Genomic DNA, 14536 nt, shown 5'->3' on the forward strand with positions numbered 1-14536 from the left:
TCGCGTGATAAGAGTGAGGCTTATTAAGTCCACTACTTAACCTCTCTCAATCCCTAATTACAATTCAGTGTCTATATCAAAATACGAGTAACATAAGTGAGTGTGGTACATGTAATCCTGTAGAAAACGTTAGGATATCAAGTTGTGCAGGATTGTTTCTCCTCATTGGAATGAAGTAAACGTTGTCACGCTCTAATATCTACCTTAAATCTAATCTCTTAGCAATTAGAAAACCCAAATTTGAGTCAGAGCTAATTTATACGAATCCTGGTACGACAAACTCACAAGAACTCTGAGATAAAATACAATCAAGTTATTAATTGTGTTTAATTAATATTACTGTAATTAAGTTCTGTGTTTGGGTTATGGTTTGTGTAGTTACATGATTAACTATAAATAAACACACATTTTGTTACTACAGAAAAAAGTTACAAACGCGTAACAAAATTTGCTGAAAAAGAAAATAACGAAATTACTTAAAACACTCAGAATATTGAATATACCATTAAAACTGTTGTTTGAATCAACAATACATATTGAACAACAAATTAAAATGTTTGTTTGGCGTTGTAATAAAACATCCAAAACTGAATCTTTAACTGGGGATTGCGGTTTTTATTTACTAAAAAAAAAAACACAACAAAATAAATTGCATAATTAAATTAAAACAAAGTTCGGTTTCTCATCGAAAACAAAAGGTGAATTAAATAAAACAACGTTTATTTGTGGAGGGAACGCCGAACCGCGCGGTCCTGCGTCGGGATTATTATCAATATTAGACGTGGCGCGCGTACATCGGGCAATCGATAGCAATTAGTGGGTGGCGGAAGTAGTTGGACGAGTCTCCGATAGATGGCAGCAGGCAGACTTACCGGGCCAGTAGTGAGGGGGCGGGGCCAGTGGGAGGGTGGGGGGCGTGGCCCACAGCGACGCGTGGCTCTCATTGGTCGACCGGTCGCACGCCAACAATGCTACAACATCAATTCAGCGGTCATTCGAGTCTGTGACTCCATGGAGATTGTACTTCATGCCGTGCTGTTAGACCCGGTCCTTGCCGTACCTCTCACCGCGGTATTATACAAGCTGTACACATACATTGACCCAATAACATTCCTTGGCACCAAGATGCTTGGCGGCCGTTTTATTTTTACATTCGTGCAGTTAGGGTAAAACACAATCATCAATATATATACATACAATCTCATTTTTCAGTTGTAGAACATTATAAAATGCTACACCAAAACATACAGCATAATATTGGCACTTCCTTTTACAACAATTTCAAAAAAAAAAAATAACCAGTATGTGAAAATGTTGAATGTATTAGTCTGTAAACTGTGGTTGTCACATATTATATTAAGAACCTGTAGTGAAACCCCCTTAAGATTGCACCCATAAGAACAATGTTAAACCTCATGCAGTTTTAAGCCCTTTTTAGATTACAACCATATAGAATATGTCGCATTTTTAAAATCTCATATCTCTGATACGCATCCAAACGCTTTTTAGTTTTTCTTGTAATGATAATAGCCTATTTCTTATCATTACATATTAAAGTGCGAAAATGTTTCATGTTTTTAAACAACTAATTCAAATATATAAAATATTAAAAATCATTAGGATGCATTACATATATTTAAAAAATGAAACATATCCTATTATTCTACGACTAAAATAGGGTTGTAAAAGTCCCCGAGGTCGTTCTTAGGAGCTAAGTTCTATTTGGACTCCATTACGACCGGCTCTTGAGGCGTTTAAAACCCTAATTTTAGCCATAGAATTATAACAGATGTCTCATTATAAAGTTATAATTAATACGCATTCAAACGCATTTTAGTATTCTTGATATTTAACTTGATTATTTACAACATCTGAAACTTTTTGTACTTTATTATCCAATTTAAAAAAGTATAGATTTAAGAAAAACTAAAAAGCTTTTGAGAGTGTATTAATAAGATCTTCAAAATGAGATAACTCTTTTATAACGTTGCTATCTAAGATATAGGAATACACTGCTTGAGGTTTAACATTGTTCTTATGCGGGAAATCTCAAGGTCGTTCACTACAGCCGGCCGGCTCCTAACCGACATTACTCATCTACTAATCTTATACGTTATTTATTACTAGCGGACTTTCCTCTTCTGATTTGAAAAAACACCTTTTAACAGATGTCACTTTATTATTATGATTCGTTTTGTGAGCTTTTTTATGTTCCTCAAAAGTCACACACATTTTACAACTCTACTTAAAAATGTGCTCGAACACATTTTATTTTAAAAGCACTTTTCATTTAGTTTAAATTTTATTTTTAAAACCACTTTTCAGTTAGATTAAATTTTATTTAAAAATCACTTTTCATTTATGATTTTTTAGTTTATCGCTAACGTTCTGCTATTTTTTTCATTTCATTTAGAATATAATTAAACATAATCCTTCTTCTCTTGTACCTCTCATATTTAGTCCTTTATAAATTAATTTCCCATTGATTGTCTATTATTATACTATTGTTGCAATTTATTTACATTACGCCTACCTACCTTATCTTAACGCTATAATTTGTAAAATAAATGTAAAACTAGAAACCCTATTAGAATAAGATATTCTTACGTTATTAAAAAAAGAACATATGGATGTATACAGAAAATATTTATAACTCCAAGTACTAGGCCTACTCTTAGATAAATCTGACTTCACTGACAAAAATTATTGGGCACTTTCTAGTAAATTACAACATAGACACATGGCATTTTTTTAAGAGTACTACATTTCGGGCTCTGAGTAAATATTTGCAAAAATCAAAGTTCCCCTGAGTACTAATTATTAAGAATTTATTTGGAACGGTTCTAATGAGTTTTGGTATAAAAATAAAGAGAAATTCGCTTTTTAAACGACTTTACCCAAATTGATAAGAAACCTCATTAACATTGGCATGCATTGATGATTTATAAACTCGCACCAACTGAGTTTAATAATATTATCTCAAAATATTTTAAGGGCACAATGTGAATACTTATTGTAGTACTAACATTATTTAATACTAAATATGAGCATAACAAGAAAGACAACAAAATGAAAATATACAAAATGTGAAACAAACTTTAGAATTTTAATGAAGTATGCTAGTATACTACCAGTTTAACTCTTATCTACCTTCAGCGTCATTAATGAGGCAGCAATAAACATAAAACGTGCTCGTGCTACTGTTCTCATATAACCAATAGATGAATAAAGATTGTATATGCTAATACCTTGCCAACTTTAACTCGTATCTAGCCTCAGCATGCCACAAGTAACCTTAAAGATACTTAACCTTGTGCTCCCACTTAGCTACTGGGTGAATAAAGATTGTATATGTTTATATCTTGCCAATTTTAACTCGTATCTAGCCTTAGCATGGTAAATAAACCCACAAAGTAACCTAAAAGATACTTGACCTTGTGCTCCCACTTAGCTACTGGGTGAATAAAGATTGTATATGCTAATATCTTGCCAATTTTAACTCGTATCTAGCCTCAGCATGATAAATAAACCCACAAGTAACCTAAAAGATACTTGACCTTGTGCTACTTAGCTACTGGGTGAATAAAGATTGTATATGCTTAATATTTTGCCAATTTTAACTCGTATCTAGCCTTTCAGCATGATAAATAAACCCACAAGTAACCTAAAAGATACTTGACCTTGTGCTCCTAACTTAGCTACTGGGTGAATAAAGATTGTATATGCTAATATTTTGCCAATTTTAACTCGTATCTAGCCTCAGCATGATAAATAAACCCACAAGTAACCTTAAAGATACTTGACCTTGTGCTCCCACTTAGCTACTGGGTGAATAAAGATTGTATATGCTAAATCTTGCCAATTTTATCGTATCTAGCCTCAGCATGTAAAAGATATGACCTTGTGCTCCCATATTTCTATGCTACTATCATTTTGCCAATTTTAACTCGTATCTAGCCTCAGCATGATAAATAAACCCACAAGTAACCTTAAAGATACTTGACCTTGTGCTCCCACTTAGCTACTGGGTGAATAAAGATTGTATATGCTAATATCTTGCCAATTTTAACTCGTATCTAGCCTCAGCATGATAAATAAACCCACAAGTAACCTTAAAGATACTTGACCTTGTGCTCCCACTTAGCTACTGGGTGAATAAAGATTGTATATGCTAATATCTTGCCAATTTTAACTCGTATCTAGCCTCAGCATGATAAATAAACCCACAAGTAACCTTAAAGATACTTGACCTTGTGCTCCCACTTAGCTACTGGGTGAATAAAGATTGTATATGCTAATATCTTGCCAATTTTAACTCGTATCTAGCCTCAGCATGATAAATAAACCCACAAGTAACCTTAAAGATACTTGACCTTGTGCTCCCACTTAGCTACTGGGTGAATAAAGATTGTATATGCTAATATCTTGCCAATTTTAACTCGTATCTAGCCTTAGCATGATAAATAAACCCACAAGTAACCTAAAAGATACTTGACCTTGTGCTCCCACTTAGCTACTGGGTGAATAAGGATTGTATATGCTAATATCCTGCCTATTTTATCTCTTATACAGGGTGATTTACGAAGATATGCTGAAGATGTGGAAGCTCATTCTAAATGTAAAAATAATTTTAAACGTTTATATAAACATGGGTTCGTTAATGCTTCATTAGAGAAATAAGGCTAGCGAAAGATTTCGCCCGGATTCCCTCTCACCGTGTGAAACGACGTCTTCCTAAAATTCTGGTAAGGTAGATTAATGCGGAATTCAATCATTCCTTATAGTTTTAGACTTGATAAAACAGGTCTAAAAACTGTAAATTAAGTAGTTTTGAGAAAATTAAAATTTGTAATAAAACTCCTAGAAAATTTTATGGTAAACAAAACTGTGTACATAAATTACACAGAAAGCGAATGGATGTTTGATTAAACGTAGTTGTATTCATAAATTACAAAGTAAAATTAATCGAAAAGTATTAGACCTATTCAACGAAATTGTAGTAAATGTTCAAATGTGTTTCCGCCAATTTTGCATTTTTCTGCAAGTTTAAGGATGGCTCTTGTTGCTTTCCACGGTTCGACAAGGCTTTCCTTTGCGTAAAAAGTTCATTAATACCTCTTAGTAGCGCCTCAAGGGAATTAACATTGACCTCGTAAACTTTCCCCTTCATCCATCCCTGTATGCAAAAATCCAACGGCGTATTATCTGGTGACCTGGGTGGCCAGTGTGTAGGACCTCCGCGACCGATCTATTTATTTGGAAACTGTTGATTCAAGTAGTTGGAAACAATATTTGAAAATGTGGTGATGCGCCATCATGTTGGAAGTACAACTGGCGTTGCGTTGCAAGAGTAACATCTTCAAGCAATGTCGGCAATACTTCTAGAAGAAAATGTAAGTATGTCTGACATATTAAAAAAAAACGGTAAAATCAGTTTTTTATTATCTCATTTAAGCCTCAGCGTCAGCTTTACCGGCTTCGAAGTGCACTGGTTTTTATTATTATTACAGGACCGGACCTCCTCGGGATTTGAACCCGTGATCTCTCGGTTAGAGAGCCGAGCTATAACCAACCATTAGTCTACGGGGGATGACCAGACCATACGTTAATGCTGAAAACGCTGTTGAATGTTGAAAGTTACGTTCAATTGTTGCATGAGGGTTCACTTCTGCCCATGAATGTTGGATTCGTGAATTGCTGATACCACCACAGTGAACTGTGACACATCGGTAAATAAAATATACTTAAAGAGTCGACGATGAGTGTTTAACCAATCGCACTACTCCAAGCGTGACCATTACATCTCCTGTATGGATAGAGTTTGTTGTTATTATTGAGTATTCTCCATACTTTACTTTGCGTCTTGTACTATTACCTGGACTAAGTTCAACAGCAGCAACAATGTTTTCCTCTACAATAACACCATGTTGGCAAGGGCGGCCATATTGGGACTTTGCACTAGGAAGTGATCCTGTTTCCCGTAACGTAGCACTAATTACTCTAGCATTTGGGAATCTGCAATAAGTTGTCTATATTCTCCAACAGCGGCTGTAGCACTGCCTTCTCATACACCATAAATGAACACCTTATCGGCGTATTCTTTACTTGTAAATAAGTACGGCATTACAACTCCAATAATTTAATAACTACTACTACAGACAAAACAATACTTATACACGGACTGAAACTCACGGACTACGAACAGAGCAATACGCACATGGACTGAAACTCAGTTGTAAGCTCTCAAAATTATTTGAATTCTACCATTCAAGTATATCATTGTTGAACAGCTGCTTATTGTATTGCCAACTTATGAAATAAAACTTTTCGCAAAACACAATTCTGTATTTTCTAACCAAACCGTACAGTATGTCAGCAGCACCTAACTGCACTGCTAAGACCAATCTATTCTATGAAATTATTTTTCATTATTTAGGAATTGAAATTTACAATTCGTTCGAAGAAATTTAAAATGTTTAATGGGTAATTAACAAAGTTATTGTCAGTCAAGTATAAAAGGCGTGTTCTAATCTAATGAATAAAAATGCTTTAATCCAACATGTATTCGCTTCCTATGTCCTTATTTACACCGTTTTCTTCAGAATAACATTTTATACAAGTCTTATTGCTGCACAAAGATGAAAAGTGTGTTTTTCATTCCATATTTTACATTTGACATGTTTTACTTAACTTACAGATCTGGGACCTGTTTATCGGGTCAAAACCCATAAGAAACTATTGATTTCGCCCCTTAAATCAACCTTACCAAAATTTCAGGAAGACCTCATTTTACATGGTGAGCTGAAATCTGGGCGAAATCTTTTGCTAGCAGTAACTCGTTAATGAAGCATTTCCTGACAAATGTTTATATATTTATTTTTTCATTATTTTTACATGTCGATCGAGCTCCCACAATTTCTGCATATGTTCGTGAATCATCCTGTATATCCTCTGCATTATTATGTGGAACCTAAAGATCCTTTTGCGTTAGCTCTTATTTTGCTAATTGGTGAATAAAGATTGTAAATGCTAATATCCTGTCAATTGTATCTTGTATATGTCCTCAGCATAATCAATGTAGCAATAAACCTAAAGTAAGTTTGTGATTCTACTCTTATTCAGCATAGGGTTTAAAATATTTTATATGCTAATATCATGCCTATTGTATCTTGTATATGTCCTCAGCATAATCAATGTAGCAATAAACCTAAAGTAAGTTTGTGATTCTACTCTTATTCAGCATAGGGTTTAAAATATTTTATATGCTAATATCATGCCTATTGTATCTTGTATATGTCCTCAGCATAATTAATGTAGCAATAAACCTAAAGTAAGTTTGTGATTCTACTCTTATTCAGCATAGGGTTTTAAAATATTTTATATGCTAATATCATGCCTATTGTATCTCGTATATAAACCTCAGCATTATTAATGTAGCAATAAACCTAAAGTAAGTTTGTGATTCTACTCTTATTCAGCATAGGGTTTAAAATATTTTATATGCTAATATCATGCCTATTGTATCTCGTATATAACCTCAGCATTATTAATGTAGCAATAAACCTAAAGTAAGTTTGTGATTCTACTCTTATTCAGCATAGGGTTTAAAATATTTTATATGCTAATATCATGCCTATTGTATCTCGTATATAACCTCAGCATTATTAATGTGGCAGCAAGGAACCTAAAATATGTCCACCCTTCTGCTCTAATTTTGCTACTGGGTGTATAAATGTTGGATATTCTAGTGTATCTTGAAGGAAAAACTAGGTTGCGTGTCTTTACAATCAAAGTTGGCTCACGGAACCAAGACCATTGACTTGCAAGACAAAAAAGATACCTTTGACTGATTGTTAGCTGTAGTCTCTTATTCAGTTGTATACAAATTATGTACATTTATGTCAATTCATACTATCACAAACTGTAAACTAGAACTTTTAAACCAATAGTATGTCTTTATCTTAGACAAACTTGCCTCAAATGACAGCCAATGAATCTGTGAAAAGAAAAAGCAAGTCTCGATGCAACTCATTCATGTAAAAGCCATCAAATTTGAAGGATCGAAACAAAATTTCAGTAATTTTAAGGTTTTGAGTCCGGAAGAGTAAATTAATTGTTCGTAAAAAGTTAAAGAATATACTGTACTGAAGGTTGTTTTCTGAAATTGACACTTTACGGGAGGAAATAATTTAGAACCTTAGAAAATAATTTACGAGACTTGGATGATATGCAGATATTAAGAATGATATAATCATGTTGACCCATCGATTTTACTAAAGACCAAAGAGTCGAGCTTTAACTACTTGAAGACTTGCACTTCGGACACTTCATCTACTCCACAACCAATCGACCTAAGTTAGTACTGACCCCTTGACAGCTGAACATTCCATGCCAAACAGCCGACATTCAACCATAGCACACGCACATCCTACCAGACCCCGTGTAGTCCGACACTCGTTGAGCACACTTCTCGACATCTTATGCCAAATAATCGACACCAAAGCACCGCCCACACACTTCCAACCCGACACCATATACTCAGTCGGACAATCGCTGAGACCCGTGCTTGTTATTTGACACTTCCAGTCCGAACGACCGACACTGAAGCACGTCTAGATACTAGAAACCGTATTATCGGACAGTCGTCGAGCTGACCCTCCTCCCATGCCGAATAACCGACAACCAAACAACCAAGCACCCCCGAGTCGACCACTCGATACCTGAACCTTCCCATGCCGATCGGTGGACACCCAAGCTCCGTCCATGCACATGCAAAAGCCACGTGACTCACCTAGAGGCGGCATGACGGGATCCTCCTTCACCCTGATCTCTTGGGACCTCTGCCGAGCCACGGCTATCCCCACGGGGATCCCTCCTTGCACCGCTCCCACCGGGATAGCAGGAGTATTGACTGTAACACAAGTATACACACTTACAACATACACAAACTATGTAAAATTATGAAGGAAATGCAACTGATTCTTTATGTCAATCTTGCAATTTTGTGGTAGATTACAGACATATGATCAGTTGTAACTATGTAAAATTATGAAGGAAATGCAACTGATTCTTTATGTCAATCTTGCAATTTTGTGGTAGATTACAGACATATAATCAGTTGTTAGGTACCTATCAAATAAGAAGAAAAGAATAAATTCGTAAAAGAAACTATGTTTTAAAACTTAGAGGAATGTTTAAAGGGATAAAGCTATGAAAATCACATGCTTATTTATTATACGTATTACGTAATGGTTATACTGTACACATAGATGGTGCTCACGTACAGTAAGCTTTAATAAACACACAAAAATACTTTAAAATATTAATTATAATAAAAGGTGGAATTCTGATTTTATATTTTTATCTATTTAATTCCTTCTAGAATTTTCCCCGCCACTACCAATGCGGACATGAAAAGGAAGAGATGTGGGCCGGAAACAGACGTGAGATCGTCAGCTGTTGTGGTCCATGCCAAATCTGGCGGAAGAGAGAGATAGAGATAGGGGGCAGGGTAGGAGGCAGAAATAGTGACTCATGATGTCTACGCGGCATGGCATTAGCAGGAGCATGGACATCTCTCAGCTGGGACACTTTCACCTCTACTTTTCTGCATGTAACCAAATCGTGCCTTCTTATCCGATGGCTATGAATTTGGAATTGTACATTAGAGACGATTACTGTAGTTAATAGTATTAAAATCAAACTTTTATGGATAATTTTTCTTTTGATCTTCTGGTAATCAAACATTGGCTGATAAGATAAGGAAATTGCATGTCTGTTCTAGACGTGCGCTATAATTAGTAATAAATCTGAAATTGATTTTATACTCTTCTTCATCTTCTGACAATGATGGAACATCCGTTCTTTGATGGAAAGATTGAAGCTTAAGCAACAGTGAAACTGTGTATGTTATTTTAAGGATATTCACGAGGACTCAATTGAGCTGGCATTATAAAATATAAATTTATAATACACTTACAAAACGTATAAATATTTAAGTTATGAAAATTCATATCACTTTATATGTGAATTATTTGTAACAATCAGATTTTAAAATGTTTACTCCATATATATACCAAAAATTTGTTGTTACAAACTCATATAGATCAAAAGGTAATATGAAGGAAACAAAATGATTAGGTCTCGTTAATGCAAATTCATTTTTTTGTGCCTTTTCACTACAAATTATATAGATTATTTGGTCCACATAATTAATACAATAGTTAAATATAACTAAAAGTTTCGTCAGTTAAGTACAACTTGAGTTTTTAGTAAAACGCACAACTTGAACTTCACCAAGATTTTCCATCTCTTGATGGAACGGGGGCCGCGGAATACAAAGAGACTGGTGACATAAACTGTAGATATTTGTATGTCCTACATTGATATTCAGAATCTTTATTTCGTGTTAAAACGTAAACATTACTAAGGGGTATGTAATTATTGTGCACAATGAGCATACAAAATTAGCCTCTACTTATTGTATGCGCAGTAAACAACGACGTTCCTAACACAAACTCAAGTTCAAGACCCTGCCTGCACCTTATACGAAATTTCTTAATAATATTTTTAAATTGAAACAAAACCAATGTAGGTGTGTGTTACCTACTAATTACAGAAGTTTTTGGTTTAAGGCGACTAGCGAGGTAAAAACAATTTAGATTATATAAATTCGTTTACTTCAAGTCGATGTTTTCTTAACACTAATGTCAGTTGCTTTGTTAACTGTACGTTTTCTGTAGTTATGTGCAACGAATGCAGAAATGTTGATTACAACTCTTGATAATTGTTTAGTTTTAGATTTAATTTTTAAATAGCAGTAGCTTTCCAAATGTTCGATGTATTGTATTAATCATGGTTGCTTGGAATTCTTTGGTTTTGACATTTTTTTAGAATTATTATAGATTTTTTAAAATCTTTCCATCACTAAAAAGAGGGAGGTTCACTCGTGCAGGATCAGTCAGAGATTAATCTGGTATTGTACGTTCAATCAACGCGGAAACTGGTAGTGCACTTTCACTCAGCGCGGAAACTGGTAGTACACGTTTCACTCAGCACAAAAACTGGTACTGCACGGTCACTCACAGGTAGTGTACGTTCACTCAGGGCGGAAACTGGTAGTGCACGGTCACTCAGTGCTGAAACTGGTAGTGTACGTTCACTCAGGGCGGAAACTTGTAGTGCACGTTCACTCAGCACAAAAACTGGTACTGCACGGTCACTCACAGGTAGTGTACGTTCACTCAGGGCGGAAACTGGTAGTGCACGGTCACTCAGTGCTGAAACTGGTAGTGTACGTTCACTCAGGGCGGAAACTGGTAGTACACGTTTACTCAGCACAAAAACTGGTACTGCACGGTCACTCACAGGTAGTGTACGTTCACTCAGGGCGGAAACTGGTAGTGCACGGTCACTCAGTGCTGAAACTGGTAGTGTACGTTCACTCAGGGCGGAAACTTGTAGTGCACGTTCACTCAGCACAAAAACTGGTACTGCACGGTCACTCACAGGTAGTGTACGTTCACTCAGGGCGGAAACTGGTAGTGCACGGTCACTCAGTGCTGAAACTGGTAGTGTACGTTCACTCAGGGCGGAAACTTGTAGTGCACGTTCACTCAGCACAAAAACTGGTACTGCACGGTCACTCACAGGTAGTGTACGTTCACTCAGGGCGGAAACTGGTAGTGCACGGTCACTCAGTGCTGAAACTGGTAGTGTACGTTCACTCAGGGCGGAAAACTGGTAGTACACGTTTACTCAGCACAAAAACTGGTACTGCACGGTCACTCACAGGTAGTGTACGTTCACTCAGGGCGGAAACTGGTAGTGCACGGTCACTCAGTGCTGAAACTGGTAGTGTACGTTCACTCAGGGCGGAAACTTGTAGTGCACGTTCACTCAGCACAAAAACTGGTACTGCACGGTCACTCACAGGTAGTGTACGTTCACTCAGGGCGGAAACTGGTAGTGCACGGTCACTCAGTGCTGAAACTGGTAGTGTACGTTCACTCAGGGCGGAAACTGGTAGTACACGTTTACTCAGCACAAAAACTGGTACTGCACGGTCACTCACAGGTAGTGTACGTTCACTCAGGGCGGAAACTGGTAGTGCACGGTCACTCAGTGCTGAAACTGGTAGTGTACGTTCACTCAGGGCGGAAACTTGTAGTGCACGTTCAGTCATCGCGGAAACTATTACATAGTGTACGTTCACTCAGAAAGGAAACTTGTAGTTCACGATCACGAGGAAATTGGCCGTAGTATAGCGCAGAGTTCTTGATAAGTCTTGGTGTCACAGCCAGTTAAATGAACTTAATGGGGAAAAACTTGGTTACATTAATGATTTTGTCTAAAGTCCGGTTTGTCCAAAACGCCATTTGAACAGAACTGAAATGGCAGAAATGAATATATCGTCGTCCTACCCCATCTTTACGTTACTTCTGCCTTGTATAGACTCAGGGAGTAGCTGGTTTTTATTAGAGAGAGTCGCAATTTCCTGTTGCCCCCAGCGATAATTGTCGGTCTGGATGGCTTCAAACAAGTCCGAGGCCCGGTAATATCTCCACATAGACCACTCATCATGTGTAGCCTACTGGTACCGCTCTCTGGTGGTTCTATTCCCTTCGCCCATCTTCTCTGTTATCACCTAGTTTCATACTAATCGTAACTACAAATTATGCATTAAATTTCATTAAAATAAAATATTATATTCATTATTATTAAAATTCATCTATACAGAGTAGATAAACATACTAATCAATCAAGAATCAATATTAAAACTGTTTCAGGTTCTTCACCTCACGATCTTGTTTAAATTTTTGTTTCGTTGAGTTTTAAAAATAGTAGTACTGTAACCAACTTTACACGTATTCTAAATTACAGTTTTGTATGAAAGAAAGATATTAGTAACTAGTGGCTTACATTATGTACATAAATGACAGTCCGCGTGGATAATTATTGACACTGAGTGGCGTTATAGCAATAATCCTACTCACAGCTAACAGACTGAACAAACCTCCTAAAGTAAAAATCCTCGCATTCGAAAGCGGAAATCGCTGTAATGAGTAAAGTTTGGGATATTAACACATTGACTAGTGCACCAAAATATGCATAACTTATAGATAGGACACGCATTACCCGTAAGTCATCTTTAAACCTCGAAATAATATATTAATTTCATATTTATAAAAGGTGTGAGTTCTAAAATATTACAAGTTAATATATTAAAATTGGAAAACGATGTTTTTAATATAGTAAATAAAAGTGAAAGTAATTTGAAAGAAGTAATTTAGTCAATTTGCTTTAAAACACACAAGGAAAGTTTAGCGTGTTTTTGTTTTAGTTTTGTTGTTGACTTTCCCACATTGATACCTCTAACACCGTTATCAATACTCTGCCCAGCGACAAGTACATTAGGACCTACAATATGTTTCTTGAAAGAAGGAATATATTATCTCGAAATATATTATCGTTACTAGTTTAAAATCGATTGGATAAGTTTATTACGCCATAAGTACGGAACTGTACTCTATAGGCCTACAAGCTTTTTATATTTGACTAGCCTAATTAATTGATTTTAAACTATCAAACCCATGTTGAACTTGTCACGTTATCAAAGCTCGATGTAAGTATAAATGTAAACCTGTATATCGAACCTAAGTTAGCAGTAGAACCGAGCTCGTGCTACGAACAGGCTACGTGTGTTGTAGTGTAGCGTGGCCAGGCTCAACAGCTATGTTGATAGTGCGCGCGGCGCGCCGATCAATACCGGGCAACGGCCCGGCGCTGGGCCGGCATCTGGGCCCACGTCCGCCCCACTATCCACTATCCACTACTGGATAGTGTAGCCTACAGTACTAAGCGCTAGTACCAACGCTGACATCCACGGATTGATAACGCGATAATTTTGTCAACAATGATACTCAAGACAACTTAGAGTAAGTAAAATACTAACATTTAAATAAAAACAATAGTCAACGTCGTAATATTTGGCAAACCTAAACAACTAGGAAAATATAAAGTTAGCATTAAATATATTTGATTATTCAGTTTTTATTAAACAACTATCGAAATTAATTTTTGTACTGTAGCTTTTATGGTATAAAAATATCACGACCACCAATAATTTCATTTTTCTAAATAATGAAATTAATGGGCTGAGCGTTAGCGAAGCCAATACTCGAGGGACTAGAACAATTTTATTTCTGTCTCCCTGCCTTTGTACCGAATATCTCGAAAACGAACTAATCCATAAACTTTAATCTTTATTTCTATGTAAACAACACTGACTTTGACGATGGTGTCACTACTCTATTGGATTCGGCTGAGCGTTAGCGAATATCTTTACATTAGTCTTATGAGCAACCATGATGACAATCAAAAATATAAATTTTAACATGTAACATTTTATTCATAAAGTAGAACAAAAAAAAAAAAAATATATTAGAAGGTCAATATTAAAAGTCACAAGATTTGATTTCAGTGCGTTGTAGTCCTCTCCATATCTCACAGAAACTTCTATTACTTGAACATTGCT

At 36.0% G+C, this 14536-nt stretch overlaps 1 protein-coding gene across 1 annotated transcript in view; it reads right to left on the reverse strand.

Moving 5' to 3' along the window:
- The window catches only part of LOC124353958 (trinucleotide repeat-containing gene 18 protein), a 139821-nt gene that overhangs the window by 54670 nt on the left and 70615 nt on the right, over nucleotides 1-14536 (reverse strand). Inside the window, exons 7-8 of the mRNA XM_046804043.1 lie at nucleotides 8792-8911; nucleotides 873-971 (exon numbers count right to left, since the gene is read on the reverse strand). Of these exons, the coding sequence (XP_046659999.1) occupies nucleotides 873-971; nucleotides 8792-8911 (219 nt within the window). The remainder of the gene's footprint in view (nucleotides 1-872; nucleotides 972-8791; nucleotides 8912-14536) is intronic.

The sequence above is a fragment of the Homalodisca vitripennis genome, chromosome 2 (genome assembly GCF_021130785.1).
Source record: "Homalodisca vitripennis isolate AUS2020 chromosome 2, UT_GWSS_2.1, whole genome shotgun sequence".
In the NCBI taxonomy this organism is placed as follows: Eukaryota; Metazoa; Arthropoda; class Insecta; order Hemiptera; family Cicadellidae; genus Homalodisca; species Homalodisca vitripennis.